This window comes from Pelobates fuscus, chromosome 2 (assembly GCF_036172605.1).
Source record: "Pelobates fuscus isolate aPelFus1 chromosome 2, aPelFus1.pri, whole genome shotgun sequence".
Taxonomy (NCBI): Eukaryota; Metazoa; Chordata; class Amphibia; order Anura; family Pelobatidae; genus Pelobates; species Pelobates fuscus.
In genome coordinates this window covers 398,386,942-398,406,394 of record NC_086318.1, presented here as the reverse complement: position 1 = coordinate 398,406,394, position 19,453 = coordinate 398,386,942, and the positions used below count along the sequence as shown (strand labels likewise).

The 19,453-nt window shown below is 38.9% G+C and overlaps 1 protein-coding gene across 3 annotated transcripts in view; it reads left to right on the top strand.

Annotated features, from left to right (window-relative positions):
• The first annotated feature begins 849 nt into the window (after window positions 1–849).
• Window positions 850–19,453, top strand: part of UBR2 (ubiquitin protein ligase E3 component n-recognin 2) — a 78,666-nt gene continuing 60,062 nt past the window's right edge. For all 3 annotated transcript variants that reach the window (XM_063443877.1, XM_063443879.1, XM_063443878.1), the window contains exons 1-5: window positions 850–950; window positions 5,682–5,938; window positions 10,536–10,614; window positions 15,858–15,968; window positions 16,406–16,536. In XM_063443877.1, coding sequence (XP_063299947.1) covers window positions 870–950; window positions 5,682–5,938; window positions 10,536–10,614; window positions 15,858–15,968; window positions 16,406–16,536 — 659 coding nt within the window. In that variant the 5' untranslated portion in view covers window positions 850–869. The remainder of the gene's footprint in view (window positions 951–5,681; window positions 5,939–10,535; window positions 10,615–15,857; window positions 15,969–16,405; window positions 16,537–19,453) is intronic.

The window sequence follows — 19,453 nt, the reverse complement described above, 5'->3', positions numbered from 1 at the left end:
TATTTTTTACACGGGGCAGGATCAGCACTGATCCGTCTCCCTGCACTTCACAGTGAACCCGGAAGTGCAGGGAGGCGGAAGGTAAGTATACTGAGCACATGTGCGCGCTCTGACATGCTGTCAGAGCGGACACATGTGCTGGGGCAGCACTATCGGGTGCTCCCGGTCTGCCTCTAATACAGAGGTAGACCGGAGCACCATTAACCCCGCGATCGTTAAGGCAATCCCCTGAGTGACGGACCTTGTCCGTCACTTGCCGTTAAGGGGTTAAAACGTCTGACCCTGCTATATGGAATGAAATACTGGAAAACAGGCGAAACCAAGAGCAAAGATAAAAAAAAAAGTCACAACTACAACTTCCATGGTGGTTTGCCATCCTAAAGGTTGGCACGGTGGGTCTCCTAATGCCATTCTAACAGTGTTAAATATTAAAGTGAGAATTCATAGTACATTAACTGCGAATTTAAAATGTAAGGCCACAGTAGCCGTACTGAAAGCATAGCTGACTTGCAGACCTTTTCCAGTTCACATTCAGTCTGAATTCTCACTTTAGTGAATAACCCAGTAAAAGCTGGCATGGTGCTAGAGTTGGATGTTTTAGAACTACAACTTCCATGATGCTTTGCCATTCGACATGCTGCAAGGGGCAGCATGGTAGTTGTAGTTTTGCACAACCCTGAGGGGAATCTGCACTCCGCACAGCACTGTAAATGATTTGCAGCGTCACGGTCCGCTCAGACATTGTGTGAGTGCGATAAGCCCTGTCACCGTGCGGCGAGATCACTTCCGGGCAGAGAATTCACTTCCGGCTTGTGAGCCAGCTGGAGTGACGTATTTCCGCTTCCGGTGTTGTCTGCTGTTTGGCAAAGATGTCGGAACCGGAGCAAGAGCCCGAGTTGTCCGAGATAGACAGCGCGCTGCTGGACTGCTCGCCCCGGGATGTGTCCTTGGTATGTGCCCGGCGGGAAGCAGGGGCTGTGTGGCCCCCAGCGGAGCGGTTCCTCCCAGTGATCAGGGGCCGGTCCGGCACAGGCCCAGGACAGGCACAGCTGTCTCCTTTACTTCCTCTAGGGATGGGGGGCCGTATTTACATATGTGTCAAACCACTGGCTGACCCTGGCTTACTATACCATATACCTGGGGCGGTTTATTTACCCAACAATGAATCCCAAATCATTGCACAACACAAGCCAAGGTAGCTGACTGCTTCGGTAGTCCTCAGTTTAGCTACAGCAGATGGCTGGATTTATTGAGTCTTGGTTTAGCAATCTGTCTTTCAGCTGACTACAATGCCAGGGTTTAGTGATTAACTCCACTACAAGGTTTCCAAGATAATTTGAGGTATTTGCCCATGTCTGCCATAATCAAGCATCCATTAGTGACACATGCAGAAAAAATATATAACAAAAAACATGAAGGCGTAATTGGGGAAAAAAACAAAAAAAAAAACGAATACATTATATATTCGTTTTGTTCATAGTTATGTTGTTACTGTACTTGCATATTCTTTATTCAGTGCATTCTCCAGCTTGAAAAGTAGGCTTCTCAGATTAACACTAAAGTTTTTTTTTTCTTTTGGGTTGTTTGTTTTTTTTGTTCAAAACTGTTCACAACTTGCTAGGTATATATCCTAGTTTTATTTTAGTATATCAGCATATTTTATTTGGCACGTTGCAGTTTGTTTTTACAAATTGTTTCCAATGCAAGTTTTCTAAATTAGTGTAGAATAGAGATTTGTGCATGGTTTTTCAAAAAGTAACTATCATTCATTGTCCGTTAATTAAAAGAAAACATATTCTCTGCTTGACTGCTCACAATGCAACAAGAAAAAGTAAAAGCAACACAGTTCGTGATAAACTTCTTTCTAAATATTTTAATAGAGAATTTCTTAGAGATCACAAATATAAAGTGTCTCTGTAAGCCCGCCTCTTTAATGCATCCTCTCTGCATGTAAGCCAGCAGAGAGCATTTGATTTTTTAATTTTTATTTTTTTTAATTCACGTGCAACAACTGAGAGTAAGGCTTAAAATTCTCAGTTGTACAAAGAATATGGATACCTAATTTTAGAGAATAGTATAGAGAATGAGTGACATTGTGACAATGCATATACTAAAGCTTACTTAAGCGTGCATATGAAAGATGTTGAGACTAGGAGCAGATACTTTAAAAAAGAAAAAGATGAAAATAAAACAAATATGCTAAGCATCATTATTTGCACATCAGCATAGGTACTTAGGAGCTGGGCTTGACATTAAAAGGAGGGAGCTAATGTACATATTGTATCCGACTACCTAACCGATACCCAGACTGGAGACCTGAGCTCTGGGCCCATGGGCAAGAAAAATGGCGAGTCCATTGCCAGATGATTATTCCTTTTAATTGGGGATAGCCACCAGTCTGCCCCTAGGCACTACGATCAGGTACACTTTTCTGGCCAGTCTGAGTAAAATCCGGGTCTGTCACAATAAATAACGGAGGTTGTTGCTATGGTAGGGAGCGGTAATCTCAGTGATGTCCTCTCCCCTTGCGGTATGTGTCTTGGGAATGAGTGTGTAGGGGGTGTTGCCTGGTGTATGTAGTTTCCTAGGGAATAGTAAAAGCAGTGGCTACTTCCAAGGCAAGTGGGGCTCTAGACCTTTGCTTGTCTACAGCCAAATTCAGGTATTTAAAAAAAAAAAAAAATGCAGATAAACTAGGTCAAATGCATCCAGAAGACCTCTCTTACAGGCGGTAGAAATCGCCATGTCCTGTTTAGCCAGCATCTTAGGAAAAGTGTAATTGTGACTAAGAAAGGAGAGTAAAATGATGTGATCTCAATAGGGAGGACCAGGATAACGCCCACTGGTCCAATACCAAAGAAGAACTGCGTTAAATCGCTGTACAGGTCATGTACTCCAGATTGGCAACTTCTCCCATCAGGAAAGCCAACTAGGCTCCAAAGGTTGGCAGCATAGATTTGGTGAGCTCATACAAAGCCCTGATTTGTCCTCCAACAGACAGTTACCAATCAAGTTAAAAAAGTGCAGGGTAAATCGGTGAAAAAACATTAAATATTGAGTTCTTGCAGAGCTCACAATATCTGCTTCAGCTGCTACCACATTCTGCACCTGCATTTTATTTTTTTCCCATAGTATGGCAGAGTTCCTGCAATGTCCATTTAAACTCCTATTTTATTAATATAGTTATGAACAAAAACCATCAGATATCAGTCAAAGTCTATTATACAAGGAGAGAATGAAGAAAGGAGTATGGGTGTTTTGCCAGACATCTTTACGAGACACTAAAAATGTTATGTCTTGTGATCTGTGCATAAACATTATTAAAAAAACAAAACAAAAAAAAAAACACAACAGTAGTTGTACAGGCATGAAAGTGAAGGACTTTTCATTGCTTGGCCATAGAATTGTTTGCTTTGAACAATAACCTTTTCTTTTACAAATTAAAGGAAAACTGTAGGTATTCTACCTGCTTTATCTTATTGGTGTGATGGTTGTGTCTAGAGTCCCCTGGAGCCTTCCTTCCATTCAGCATTAAAACAGTTTTTAATGTTAAACAAGAATTAGCCTTAGCAGCAATGGGAATTTTTTTATTGAGATTTCAGCTGACCACTTTCAGCTTATCAGAGCATCCATTGCTGGTAGGCATTAGTATGGCTAGAAGGGACTATACCCATTATCCAAAGTTATACTGTTGACTTTGAAGTCTTGTTTTTTTTTAACACCTTGTTCTTCTTCATGCCCCTTTACACCTTGTCGTGGATTGCTCCTTAACAGTCCAGCACTTATTGAGATAAGAACTCTGGGACAATTTTGGTTGATGGTGTCAGCAAAAGACCCCATGTGTTATTTTTAGATGATTAATTTATCACTTATCAATGTCTCCCGCACTGGCTTGTGTTTTCTAGACACTGTCTCAGAAGAAACTGTTCCCTGTCCTAGCAGTAGAGAGCAGTGGTCAAAATCAGTCTGTTTAGTATAAGATGAAGGTTTTTTAGAAACTCAAAGGTCTTCATATTCTGTGTCATACACACCGTGAGGATGTTGACCGCTGTTAAAGGGATCCTATAGTGCCAGGAAAACAAACACGTTTTCCTGGCACTATAGGCTCCTGGGGTGCTCCTCTCCAACGGAGCCCCACTCCTGTGAGGCTGAATGGGTTAAAACCCCTTCAGCCACTTACCTGAATCCAGCGCCAATGTCCCTTGGCGCTTGGTCAGGCTCCACCCATGCTCCTTATTTAAATCGCATTTAATATCGCAGTTTAAATGTTGGCTGGTACACGCTGGGCTCTACTTTTATCTTTATTGTTTGGATTTTTAATAAAATTTCAAAGTTAAAAAAAATATATATTTTTTCCCTCCGGCAGATTCTATATTTATGAAAAAAAATATCGATAACTTTATGAAAAAACTTCAGTAACCGTGATTATTTCGGTCAGCTTAAAACTGTTTATGTTTAATATTATTTCATAACTGATACTGTGATATTTGTGTCCTACCGATGGTAACCAAATTTACTCTTAACATTTTCTCCTGAGAAAGATTGCCAAGTCCTTTCATGATAGACTTTCATAAAATGTTCTTCCATTTGTTACCTAGGTGATTTTAAGAAAATATGCTAATTTTATGTAGCAGATATTGTTGTGCATATTGATACGAGAAAGTCTGAAACCACATTGTCCTGAATTTACAGGGGAAAAAAAATATATTTTTTGCATCAATAATTTAAGCTTTGTAAAGTAATATATTTGTGGGATTTCTTGCATCACATGTTTCTGGTAGGGCTATAAGCAGTTGTTAGATATGTTTTAATTTTAGGTTTGAGATTTTCCCAGTATACAGAGAGGTTATAATGTGTCATATCATGGTATAAATATCTTATGAAACAAGTGGTACAAAGAGGAAGGACCAGGGTTTATTACATTGTGTGTTTCTCCTCTGTAAAGGGACACACACACTTTACCAGAAATTGAATGTTATATAATGGGAAAGTTTGCTTTGGTTTTTATTTTATTTTTTACCCAGGAAAATTCACTCTGCCTTCCTCTGAGCCCAGCTTTTTATAGCAGGCAGGGGAGCGTATTTCAGTGGTCTGTTTCTAGCAGACTACATATCTTCCATTCTTTTCTGTATTTTTAAAACAATGTGTTGTGTCTTATACACAATTACCATGGCAGCTGCTATATGGGTACCCAGAATTGCAAACCTCAACAAACAACCTCTTGGATTCCTGGGCTTTTTAAAATTTTTCTTATTGATAAAATGGCATGTCTAACCACAATGCTATTATATTTTTCCAATTTTCTTATACTTTTGTAAGTCTTTATGAAATTCAACATGTAATATACAGAATGTTGTTATAACATAGATACAATGGAAAAGAAAAAAGTAAAGTCAAGGCTGAACTTAACCACGTTTCTTGGATATTAATGTCTCACCAGGACATCAGAGTGGTTACTAAAGGAGCATTAGTATTTATTGACATAGGAGCATATCATGCCACTCACAAGTAAAGAGGACCCACCACCACTTCTGAAGAAAATAATTTTTCCTATTTATGCTGTTCAAGCTATGTTCCTTGGTATTCTGCATAGTTCAAATCCACTGTGCTTCTTTGCTAATGTCTGTTGCAATTGACTTTTTAATAACTATCCGTATAATGTCTTCTCTGTAATTTAACAGGCTTGGCTCCATGCGATAGATCTTAGAAAGGAAGTCTACCAGCACCTTGCTTACTATGTTCCCAAAATATACTGCCGGGGACGCAATATATCTCCAGATAAAGAAGTGTTTGCAGAGAATGCCCTTCTTGGTCCCCTGGAGTGGTATATGTTTGGTGAAGACCCAGCAATTGGATTTCCAAAACTGAAACAAGCCAACAAACCTTCACAACTCTGCGGCCGAGTTTTCAAAGTTGGAGAACCAACATATTCATGCAGGTACTGAATACTTGACTCCCAATTTTTAAAAAAAATAAAGTACTGGATATGTGATCTAAAACTCACGATCTGCATTGAAAGAAAACAGGTGCACAGTACTACTCTATACTTTTTATTTATTTTTTAATCTTTTTACATGGTAACAGTAAAATAGGATACTCTGAGAACTATATAGAAACATTTTCTTTACCCTTATTGAAACCAAAGGAATATGTTTTCTTCTTGTTGAGTGGGCAGATTGCATCCTTGTCGGTGCAATTGGAAGCATGTACATTAGTTTTGTTAGCACAGATGGTTATTCACTAAACATTGAGTATTGGTGAACTGAAACTTTGTGAAGATGGTGAAAATCATACAAAATGTGTAATTATTGCAAATTCAATTTTAAACTTGTCAGAACATGATTAGTGGATTAACCCCTATATCTGTGACCAGAATCAATTCTAGCTAGTCAGATTTCCTCTTTTATTGAACATGATTTATGGCAGAGGTTGGAAATATGACTAAAATCTGGCACCTATCTCATCGAAAACCAGATTTAAATTCTGCAATTTGGTAAATGAGATTTTTACCACACTCCCAATAGCAGTGATGACCATGTGCAAATTAGCAAGCAGCATATCACTTTTTAAATTCCAGCCAACGTTTTTCTCGGTTCCATTGGCAATAAGCTGCTGTTCACATGTTCAAGATTGAAAGCATTAATTTATCTACATACAGTTTTTAAAAGATTTGTTTTATCAGTGTGGAGCTGTTCAACTTAGACTGTACTTGCTATGGTTGGTCGAGAGGTTTATGGATGTCTTCAAATGCCAGAGGTTTCTTTTAACACATTCTTCACTGTTATGAATCTTTGGCATGGCCTGATATTAGAAACAAATGGGTATTAAACAAATATATATATATTTTATTATGTTCCAAAGCAGCTGAATTGCAAGTGATAGGCTTTTGTGTTACTCCAAACACCATGACCACTTCATTGATTTGCAAAGGTCATGGTGCCTGGAGTCTGTATGTGCACCATTTCAATCTGAAACGCTGCACAGAGGGAGTTTAACCCCTTGGCTGCTAGAGGTATTACTCCACCTCCAGCAGTATAATTGATTTGTCATTAGCCAACCTAGGTCCGGGCTGGCTAAAATCGATTCTGTGCATAGTTCTTTACACAGATGTTCATTCATTGGCTGAGAGCAGTCAGTTGACAAGCTGATCCAATGAATGTCGGGATCGGCATCTGGCTTCTGCAGTACTGTAGAAGCAGGTTGTCCTAAACCTGCCATCAAAGCAGACTAGAAGCCTGGCAGGACCCAGGTAAAAGGGCAACTGTTGCAAAATGGTTATCCCCATTACCGAGAAAGGGGGCTAGGGTACTTTTCTCATCATGATCACTACAGCAGGCTGTGTGGGTTATAATGGCTGGAGTAACCCCTTTTAAAGAAAAAAAATATACATAAAATATAAGGTGATCACCTTGCCATCCCAATGCATTTTATAGAGGAACATTGGCATACAGGGCACATGCGCAGCAATTAGGGCTATCCGCTCTTAGCGAAACATTAGAACCATGTCAGAGATAACATTTGCAAGCCTAGCCTGCTAGGTAAGTGTTCATATTAGATGGAATTGTGACTTCTGTCACAGACAGCCAGGACATGGTTTCCCCCACTTCTGCAACAGTGATCTGCCTGGTAAAATAATTGGTCAGGTCATATAATGTGATAAGGCTGTAAGATAGAATAATAATTGAGGGTTTGCTCTGCAACAGCTGTAGTGTCAGATATTGTCTGTTCTCTGGCTGCAGTTAAATGATTTTCCCAGCATGCTCTGTTAATTCCGACACACGTGCGTTAAATTTATTGGGACTCTTCTCTCAGATTGCAATTCCCCAGCACGTGCTTACCAGTCTTAAGGACCACCAGCATTTTAACCATTTAACCACTCTCTATAACTCAACAACAAGTAGATGACACGTTTGTATTTTTGAAGTGGTTTGGTCCTCTTTGCCTCTGAGAGCTCCTGTGACTCCGACTGATAAGCAACGCGTTACAAGACGTGGAGTTTACCAGTAAAATCACAGATTTAAATGCAGTCTGGCAGGAGCTACAATCTCCCAAACAATTCTGCATTCTTGGAGAGGTGTTAAACCATATAATTTTTCTCACCATTAGGCAGTGTACATCAGTACCTCTGTAATTTACCCAAAAATCATCCTCACTGTGAATTACAAGTGCGTGAAATATCAGCCTATTAAAATAAATAAAACAAACCGGTAGATCATTGAATAATCGGATACATGAACAATAAAATGTTTGAGATTTCTGGACAGAAACTCAGGCTTTTATCAATATCTTCTGTATGCTAACTACATTGCTTCAATTTGTTGTGTATACCTAAGGATTTTAAACATTCTTAATTATATTGTGTGAGCTCCTTTGTGGAGACAAAACTGTTTTAGTGACTCTGTATTTGTATGTAAAATACAAGGACTATAAGTGGAATAGCATCGTAGTTTATTTATTTTATTTTTTTTTGTTTTTGCTTTGGAAAACCCCTCAAAAATAACTGTTCCTTTAAATGTAAAGCGTTACTTTAAATAAACAGACGTGCTGTGCGCAAACAGGAAATAGATGAAACCCAGCCGTAAGCTTGAAAACTTGACCTCATTTACAGTTGTGCTGTGAAGCTATATGTAACTGGTGTGCCACTTCCTGTCACATTGAGTCACTCCTGTCCCACCTTTATCTGTCCCTGATCAAGTTCACAGCAGCCTAAAAATAACTTGTTAAAGGTCCTTTTACTAAGCTTGCTTGACTTTACCGAAACTAACTGTGACTTTCCCTAAATTGTTTTAATGTGTCAGCAACTTGTTTCAATGGAATTACAATATCAAACAGTAATTCACTTTGTGCATATATTTATATCATTTTAGTATCTACCTACGTGAGAATTCAAAGTGGATTTCAAATTTAAGGTCAAAATAGTCGAACTGGGAACATTCTCTACACCATCTATGCTTCCAGTTTCGCTACTTTGGCCAAAAATAGAAATTCACTTTGAATTCTTACCTTACTGAATAACCCAGAGGGCGTATTGAAGTGGCGACCATTCTGTCTCCCAGGTCCTGAGTCAATTACAAGAAAAAAAAAATATTTAAATTAGTCAATTCAAGTTGCAAACTAATCATAGACAAAGCATAAAATAAGGACATAATGCAATAATCTAAATGTTATAATTACCAAAAGAACCTTGCCATTGTTGAGCTGATTTCGTGCCTAGTATCCTAGTGGAGGTATCCCTACATTGGTGCCATTCGATACATTGGACAGAGAGCACTTGCCATTGTTGAGCTGATTTCGTGCCTAGTATCCTAGTGGAGGTATCCCTACAGTGGTACCATTCGATACATTGGACAGAGAGCACTTGCCATTGTTGAGCTGATTTAGTGCCTAGTATCCTAGTGGAGGTATCCCTACAGTGGTACCATTCGATACATTGGACAGAGAGCACTTGCCATTGTTGAGCTGATTTCGTGCCTAGTATCCTAGAGGAGGTATCCCTACAGTGGTACCATTCGATACATTGGACAGAGAGCATTCTGTTATAGCTCAAATGAATCCTAAAGTAGCCCAAGACCTATAGACATAAAAGGGTTACCCGCACTCTACAATCTTTTTCTTTTTTACATCCTTATTGTAACACTGAACACACTGCATCCTCACTCGATAATTCTTATTACAAGCTAGTGTGCTGCAATGAAACCGATCTGCATAGCTGGAACTGGCACTGGACCTCTCTTAGCCCATTACAGCCGCTGTTGCTGGAAGAATTACTGTGGCTAAAGGAAGTGTATATAATCTCTTTCTTAGCAATAGCTCCTGTAGGGACTGGACTGTGGGCAGCTAGAGACCCTTATTTACTGCTTATTTACATATTGAAAATAGTTAAACACTGAGTAGAGGGACAGTGTTGGGGTACTGCAAGCACTATTTCCAAATGGTTATAGTACCTACTGTGTCCCTTTAAGCTTTGTCCATTGCCATATATAAGATGAATTTCAATAAAGTATAAACAAACACAAATAGATTTACAAGATTGGAACCGTGCCACTCAAAAGGTTTAAAGAAGCACTACCACGTTAGAATGCAAATGTCTGTTTCTAATGCTATAGTGCCATGTTGGCAGCTTAGCTGACCAGCCCCTACCATCCGAGTATAAAAAGGGTTTTATACCCTTTTTATTCTCTGCCTTTTCTCCCTCGTAGCATTGGTGCCCCTTTAAGCCTTTGCCCATTCTCAGCTCCAAGTTTATTTATAGTCTGCCCTATGGAAAATCTCCACTAAAGAGGAGCTTTGCATCTAGATTGGTCCTACCTATATGAGCAATCCAGAACCAAAATTGCACATGGCTAACCTAGACATTAATATCCTTCAATAGGCCTCATAAATGACCTATTGCTGATTTACATTTAGGCACAATGAGAAGACTATTCATCTTATTGCTGTTGTTGCTATTGTTACACCAAAAAAGACAAATGTATAATTGTCTTCATCATGACTTGTACGTACGTTCATGCATCTTCTAATGTTTTCATTTTCAGAGACTGTGCTGTGGATCCCACGTGTGTGTTGTGCATGGAATGTTTTTTGGGAAGTATTCACAGAGATCATCGCTACCGGGTCAGTAATTTTTTGCTTTTTTTCAGTAATATCCTTTAAAAAAAAAAAAAAAAAAAAAAATTATACTAAAATGGTTATTTGCGCAATAGTTTTTAATCTTCTAATCGCAATTCAAGTTACAAGATTTGTGTGTGCATTAATTACATAAGTGGGTGAATCTCCATGTAAGTGATACCTTAAGATACCAGCACCATTTTTTTTAAATGACGTTCCTGTCTGGCTATCTCTCATATTTCTTTTGTGACCCAATTTCGTTTGTGCCACTGCCTGTTTGGCAATATATATGATGCTACAGTTTACCAATGTTATTGCTGACCTAAGCCCTTGAGGGGCGATAATTATAATGCCATTTAATACTTGGTGATATTTCTCTAATAAGCTCTTTTATTTGAAAGCATATTTTTTTTTTTTAAATTTTTTATTTTTGCAGTGCACAGAAAACGTTACAAGCAGGCATGAGGTGCCCCAAGAGCAGTCCTCAAGCTTTTTCACGCAAAACATGTGGGACATTCAATTACAAGGCACATTTTTATATTATTGTTAGCTTATGCGTTCAGTGTGTAAGAGTAGTGTTACAGGTAAATTAGGCTAGAACGGTATTTAAGCTAGTCTGTGGGCATCACAGATGATGTATATATATGAGAGGGGAAGAGAAAACAGATTTTAAATTTTAACATGCAAATTGTCAGGCAGGCTGGTATATCATTGCTATGTTACTGCAAGCTATACTGTCCAGTTAACCTATGCCTAGGGGCGGTAAGTCACTTTTTCCGCTGCCATCAGCTATCTCTTTCGGGGCCCCCCAGTCTGTGCAAGCTTGCGTGCAGTATAATGCCATTACCCACTGGGCGACTGCAGGACACCAAGCGGTAGCTTGCTTTCGGCTGCTCTTGTGGACCCCTTTGGTCGATGGAGATTGCTGCCAGGCTTCCCAGGGAGGCAGCGTGCGGGTGTTCCATGTAGGTGTTTGCTCAGATGTATGAAGCATCTTCGGGTCATTCCCTGTAGCGTGTAGGGGGTTTGGGCTAGACCGGAGGTGGCCCTGGTGCTTTCCTCCTTGTGGGTGCCTCACTTTTCCAATTTGTTGAGCGAATTGGCGAGGTAAGGGGCGCTGAAGGGGTGACCTCGTGGTGAGTCCACGCTGAGGCTTGGAGTGATTCACCCCTGGTCGGCGGTTAAGGTGCTGGGGCTGTCTTCTACCTGCCCGTCTCCTTCTTCCCGCTTTCCAGTTCTCTCTTGAGGTCGCAGGGTGCTGCTCGGAGTTTTGTGGAGTTGCTGTTGGTAGGGTGTCAACCGAGGTGCTTCTGCGGATAGAGAGCCTGGCCCAAAAAGCAGCGAACAGACGGTCAATCCGCTCCGATAGCGAGGGCAGCGGGGGCCCAGGTGCTGGGTGACTTCCGCCATGTTGTGCATTGTTGGCCCGCTGGTGTAGGTTTTGGTTCCCCTGTCTCAGGCTGCAGGCTGTTGTTGCCGGGATATCCCTCTCCGGCAGGGGGGGGAATGGAGTGTGCCGGGGAGACCTTCTGTGATGTAGGCCGCAGTCGGTGGAGGGATCGGCCGCCTCCCTCGTGCCGTCTGAGTAGGCCTCAGATCTGTCCCGCGGCCGCAACCGCCGATTCTGGCCACAGACCTGATTGTGCATCGCTGTAGCGGCGGTCCCCTGTCTCTGGGGCTCAAAAACAGGCATGGAGTGGGTCGTTTACAGGCTTTTTGTCGATTTTTTGCCCACTTTAGCCCGGAGCTCCTCTAGTGTGCAGCCGCTCAGCTTGGCTGCCAAACTGAAAGCATATTTTTACGAAATTTATATATTGATATCTTTAAATAAACGTGTTTTATATATATATATATATATATATATATATATATATATATATATATATATATATATATATATTGATATCTTTAAATAAACGTGTTATATATTGATATCTTTAAATAAACGTGTTTTGTTTCTTTTAAACTCTTCACTCTAATATTGGGAGATAAGTACATTTTTGTTTTCTATTACTTTCTATTTTTCTGTCGAAATTTGTGTATTGAGTTTCTGACTTAACTTATTATACAAAATTCCCATTATTTATATAGCCCTATTCTTTTCTGCAATTCAAATTTTTTTTTTTATAAGCAAAACATGCTTTACTAACTAATCTGGCTAATTACCGGCCTATATCTCTTATAAACTCAGATATTAAAATGTACTCTGCTGTCATTGCAAATAGACTAAAATCAATGATTCCATCTTTAAGTCATCACGACCAAATAGGTTTTATTCAGAATAGAGACCCAAGTAATAACACTCGAAGATTGACTGCCCTGATAGATTATGTAACAAGGAGTAAGATCCCTATGCTGGCCCTGTCACTGGATGCCGAGAAGGCGTTTGACAGGGTCAGCTGGAGTTTTATGAGCCAGACTCTGGACAAATTTGGATTTGCTAGCTCTATTAAAACTGCAATAATGGCTCTCTATTCTAGTCCAACGGCTAAAACCGTGGGCCCTGGTATCTCCGCAGATTGGTTTACAATTTCTAACGGGAGTAGGCAGGGATGTCCCCTGGCCCCGCTTTTATATATTTTGACTCTTGAACCGCTCGCAGTGAGCATAAGAAACAACTATCAAATTAAAGGAGTTATTCTGAACCACTCTGAATTTAAGATTAGCCTATATGCTGATGACATAATATTAATATTGTCTGATCCGGATTTATCACTAGGGGCATTGTTTCGGGAGCTGGAAGACTATGGTAAAGTTTCAAACTATAAATTAAATATTAGTAAATCCCAAGTTATGCCCATCAATTTAGACTTTACGACAATTAATAGATTATCAGTTAAATATCCCTTCACTTGGTCTTCTCAAGGTTTTAGATATCTTGGGTTTCATTTCTCTTATAACTTAAAGGAAATGATTGATAAAAACGTGGATTATCTTATAAAAGATACCAGTGATAAATTACTCAAAGAGTGGAGAAACATAGGAATTTCCTGGCTGGGGAGAATCATCAAATCATATATTCTACCTCATTGGTCATACCTGTTTAGAATGATCCCTTTATCTATAACAATAACTAAACTTAGGCAGATTCATAAATTATTTTTGAATTACATCTGGGATTATAAGAGGTCAAGGATCTCGATCTTACATGTAATGAAAAAGCCCAATAAGGGTGGCCTGGCTGTCCCAAATCTTATAAAATATTACGAAGCCTCCAGGCTGTACCATCTGTGGAGATGGCAGGGCCTAACCTCATTGGAAGAGCCTTGGTATAAAATTAAATCCTTTTTGTGTAATTCAAAAGATCTTTCTAATATGTTATGGATTGACGTTGGGGCAAGTGCAAAATTCACCTCCAACATAGAAACTCCATACATAAAAGATATCTATGAAATTTGGGTAAAATACAGGAAAAGAAATCACATTTTAAATAAAATTTCTAAGTATAGTCCAATTAAGACAATGGAATATAATATTAATGACCTATATTTAGGTAATTGGATCAAATTTGGTTCAACTAAAATAGATGATTTATTAGAATTGAATAAAATAAGGTCTTTTTCACATCTTCAGTTAAGTCTTGACCTTAATTCAAGAGAGTTATTTTCATATGTAAGAATCAAAAATAATTTGGACAACTATTTGCTTTATGACAACACTAGGATAAATAAAAAACTAATGATCTATTTAAAAATATAACTAATCATAAATCGATATCTAGTTGGTATGAATTATTGAGAGAGGAAGAAAAAGAGTCTAAACCAAAAGCATGGAAAAATTTGGAACAAGAAAGTGGGTCTTTAATCGAGTTAGAACAGTGGTATAGATCAATTCAAGAAGTTCAAAAATTGTTGCATTGTCTAAATATCATAGAGCTTCATTATAAAATTCATCAATGGCATAGGGTACCAAAAATTCTAAATAAAATTAACCCTGATAATTCCAAACTTTGTTGGAGATGTACTTGTGCTGAAGGTAGCTCTAAACATATCTGGTGGGGATGTAAGCTTTTAAGACCTATATGGAACAAAGCATTTAGAGTTATATCAGACTTAGTGGGAGAAGATTTGGACGATAACTTATTGGTTGCTCTTTTCCATTTTAACTTAAGAAGATTTTCAACTCAAAATAGATATCTAATAATTCAACGTATGATGGCCATAAAAATAGAAATATCAAGACATTGGCTACAGAAAAAGACTCCATCTTGGACCCAAGTGCTAACTCAGCTTAAATACCAACACGATATGGAAAGGGGAATGAATATCTTTTCAATACGATAGCCACTTAAAATTTGATGAGAAATGGTCTCCTTGGCTAGATAATCTGATATAACTGTACACCTTGGCGTTCTCTGTTATGAATATCCTTATATATAAAGATCACTCTGGTTCCTCCCTGTGGAACTGTATTCAGGAAAGTTATGAAGTAACTTAAATATTATAGTTTAGGCCCGCCTAATCCGCTCAGTCCTTTTAAATTGTGATATTTGTGTTTTTGTGTGTGAAGTCTACTCAACAGTTCACATATCCCTCTATTGTAAATCAAAGTCTTTATGTCCAATTTTGAACTGTTCTTGTCTGTGATGTTATATATATAAAATTTGAAAAAAAAAACAAAAAAGCAAAACATGCTTTACCTTTCTTCAGTTACAGGATCTTTCCTGTGATGTTCCTGAATTGCTATTAATGCAGACAAAATCTTCCTACAATTTCCTTCCTGCACATGAGCTGCCATCGGCACCATGCTAGGAAACTTCTTATATTTCAAATTAGCATTTTGTGTCAGAACAGAAAACAAAACGATGGTGTAAAACCTATTAATAAACACACAGAGCAAAGTATGGAGTAACGTATAAAGCCCCCATCTCCAGGCTCAATAAAAGAATTACCCCATGTGGGACCTGATTTAAATAAAATACAAAATTCTCAATTTATAATACTCTGCACTTTGCTGGTAATCATGGTTTGATACATGGTCCTGTGGGACTAAGTATAATGCCACTCACTTGATATTGAGTAATATTTACATCTTCTATTTCTTCTGAAGCGAGCTGCTCTCTCGTACTGGAGTTTTATATTTTTTTTATGTGTAAGGAAGTCAAGAAACATGTATTTTCACACAGCAATTACTAGTTTTTGTTGGAATTGGAATGTTTTATCTTTTGAAGTACTCATAAGTCACTTTTGTTCTATGTATAACTAAGCATTGATGCCTCAGGTCAAGACATTGCTGTATTTCCTCCTCAGATGACCACATCAGGCGGCGGGGGATTCTGTGACTGTGGAGACACAGAAGCATGGAAAGAAGGACCATACTGTCAGATACATGGAGTTAACATCTCTGAAAGCGAAGTAGAGGTAATGCAAGCCTAAACCAACACCTGCTGTCCAAGTACTTGTCCATGTAAATGTATGATATATATTATTTATTTAGTGTATGTAAGATTTAGAGAAGGCATGATATCTCACAATATCCACTTTATATTGAAGGCAATTCCCTGTGATTAATACGAATTAAGGCGATCATTGGAGTAGACCGTTTGTGCGCATTATTTACGTTAAGTGCCTTTCAGAAAGGGGGATTGAAGAGAGAGACCTCCTCAAAAAAAAAAAAAACAAAAAACAATTTGACAGTTATGTCCCCGTAAACATATGTTTCATATATCATTCATTTGGGAAAAATGAATATCTTTCTACAACCCAATGAGACACCACAACTCTACACTATGGAATTTGAAGCATTTTACTTTCTCGAATATTTGATTTTTGTAATTTTGATATTCTTCTTCTCACAGGATCCACTTGTTCATCTATCAGACGATATAATCGCGCGGGCATACAACGTTTTTGCCATTATGTTCCAGTATGCTGTTGATATTCTGACATGGGAGAAGGAGAATGAACTGCCTTCTGGGCTTGAGTGTCTGTAAGTACATCAGAGTATCAAGTCAGATTCAAACAGCTAATAGCATGTGTTTGTAATTGTATTCTGTTTCCAACTCCTGCTAATTCTGTGCTATAAAAACACGTTTTTTATTTAATACGTTTCTAATTAAAATCATTCACCTTTATTCACAAGCGTGAATTGTTTTGTATTTTTTATTTTATTTAAAAAGCTTATTTAAAACTTTGCACCAAAATAGCAGAAACAAAAATGAGCTCATTTGGAGAATGGTTACAGTTGTGCTGTTTTGGCTTAAACTTTAGAATTCTCGTTGTGTCCCAAACAATTCACTCTTTCATGAGTAACACTAAATCTGTCCTTATTTATTTTTAATTTCTTTTTTTTTTTGTGTTATTTGTTCTATGTATTACAATTCCTTTAGGAGTTCCTCTGCCTAGCTGTAATAACAGAATGTTAAGTACGGTACTTTTTCTATGATCCTTATTCTTGGATATATTTGAGTGATGGAGGAGGTTAATTAGTAACATCTGGGGTGAAGGGGGAGGATTTCTAAGAACAAGAAACTTATTTAAAGTTGTCATATGGCCCCTGGATACCACCTAAAATAGAATCCCATAAAGTAAAAGGATGTCTGGCTTGGAGGCAGGAGACACCACAAAACCTGGCAGCATTATAAGATGAATTTCAGTTGAGGATAAAAACAACAATGAACTTGCTGGGGTAGTTTTTATTAAAGCTGTAATTAGTTTGTATAGTGAAACAACCTTAAAGTGACACTATGGTCACCAGAACAACTACAGCTTATTTCATTTGTTCTGGTGAGTAGAATCATTCCCTTCAGGCTTTTTGCTGTAAACACTGTCTTTTCAGAGAAAATGCAGTGTTTACATTACAGCCTAGTGATAATGTCACTGGCCACTCCTTAGATGGCTGCTAGAGGTGCTTCCTATCTCAGTCTTGCCTAGTATGCATTAGAACATTCAGTGTCTCCACCCTCTGCATGCAGACACTGAACTTTCCTAATAGATATTCATTAATCCAATTCATCTCTATGAGAAGATGCTGATTGGCCAGGGCAGTGTTTGACTTGTGTTGGCTCTGCCCGACTTGTGTTGGCTCTGCCCCTGATCTACCTCCTTGACAGTCTCAGCCAATCCTATGGGAAGCATTGCAATTGGCTCAGAACAACACTTCTGATGATGTCAGCAGACAGCTTGCAGGTCTGAGGCAGACCGGGGGAGAGCCAGCAGCTTCAGGCTTGAATACAAGTAAGAATATACTATATTTAGGGAGGCAAGAGAGGGCCAGGAGGGCTGGATGGTGGCTTTAACACTATACGTTCAGAAATATATGTTTGCGTTCCTGACCCTATAGAGCTCCTTTAATGAAACACTACAGGGTCAGGAGAAAAAAAAGTATTCATGGCCCTTTAGTGTTAAAAACCACATCTAGCCCCCTTGTCCCCTAAATATAGTGAAATCTTACCTTTACACCAGTCTGCTGGCTCTGCCCTGATCTGCCTCCTTGGCTTACAACATCAGAACTGATGATCTCAGTGCTTTGCCATAGGAAAGCATTGGATTGGCTGAGATTGTCAATTCTGATTGGCGGACCAGGAAGCGGAGCCAAATGCTGCCCTGGCTGTCAGCATCTCCTCATAGAGATGCATTGAATCAATGCATCTCAGTGAGGAAAGTTCAGTATCTCCATGCAGAGGATCTGCTTGTGATGAGAATGCTGAGTAAGAAAGGTGTGAAAACAGTGTTTCTATCTGAAATGTGGGTCACTGATACTTTAGTTTGTATTTGCTGACTTTAAGTGAGCTGTGGTTTGACACCTTTTCGGGAACTGGTTTTAGTGTCCTTAGAAGACCTACAAATGCTCTTTGTCATAAAAGGGGAAACCTATAAAGCTTTTTAAACACACAAAGTACCATAATCACTTCAAGTGATGTAAATGTGGAGCCTGGAGTCCCATAGGCTTCGGATCTAGCTTGACTGTTTAAATGGATTACTCTCCACGTAGTAGAGATGGTCAGTCCTCTGCAGCCTAGGCATCCAAATACAATAATGAGGAGGTGGCGTTGTGCCACTGCCTCGGGCCATACCAGGGATTGCTGGCAGTGAGAAAGAGAGCACTTACTGCCCCCGTTCCCTGTTATGGTGTGAGGCAGTGAGTAACCCCTCTTTCACTTTATAATAATTGGGGGGGGGGGGGGCTGCTAGGAACAAAGCATTCCTGTTAAATTATGAGTAATCGATTTGTCACCCAGCATCCATGGACTTGAGGCTCCGTACACTGCAATCATTTGAAATGGTTATGGTGCCCACAGTGTCACTTAAAAAGTAAATTTAAATTTTTTTTTTCTTCTCGCTTCTCTGCCATTACAAAATTGTAATTAAAATTTGGAAGACATTTAATAGGTTGTCCTATGGGCATTTCCCTATCAGGAGGTCACAAATAAATTTTTAGGTCTGCAATTACAAAAGAAAATGTTTTAAATTAGTATATTAGACTTATTGAGATTCCATGGAGGTCCAATTGCGTAAGTGATGCATCAAACTCAGACAATATTTCACCTTACCATGGACATTACCAGTGATGTACAGACCAGCACAGTGAACAAAGGGTCCACGTCTGAATAGTTATTCACGAAAGTGAATTTCAAAATTTAGGGCATTATAAGCCAAATAAAAAAAAGGTAAACTATGTTTCCAGTTTGTCTATTTTGCCCTAAAATGTGAGATCCACTTTGAAGTGGTCATGGTCCCTGGAGTCTGTATATGCAGTGTTTGGAAACATTGCACATAACTAGTGTAAGCCCTTTGCTGCTCTAGCTGTTACTCCAACTCTGGCAGTGTTATTGGGGCATCATCAAGTGTTCTATTCATTGGCTGTCATCTCACCCTCTCAGCCAATAAATAACAAGATTGGCATA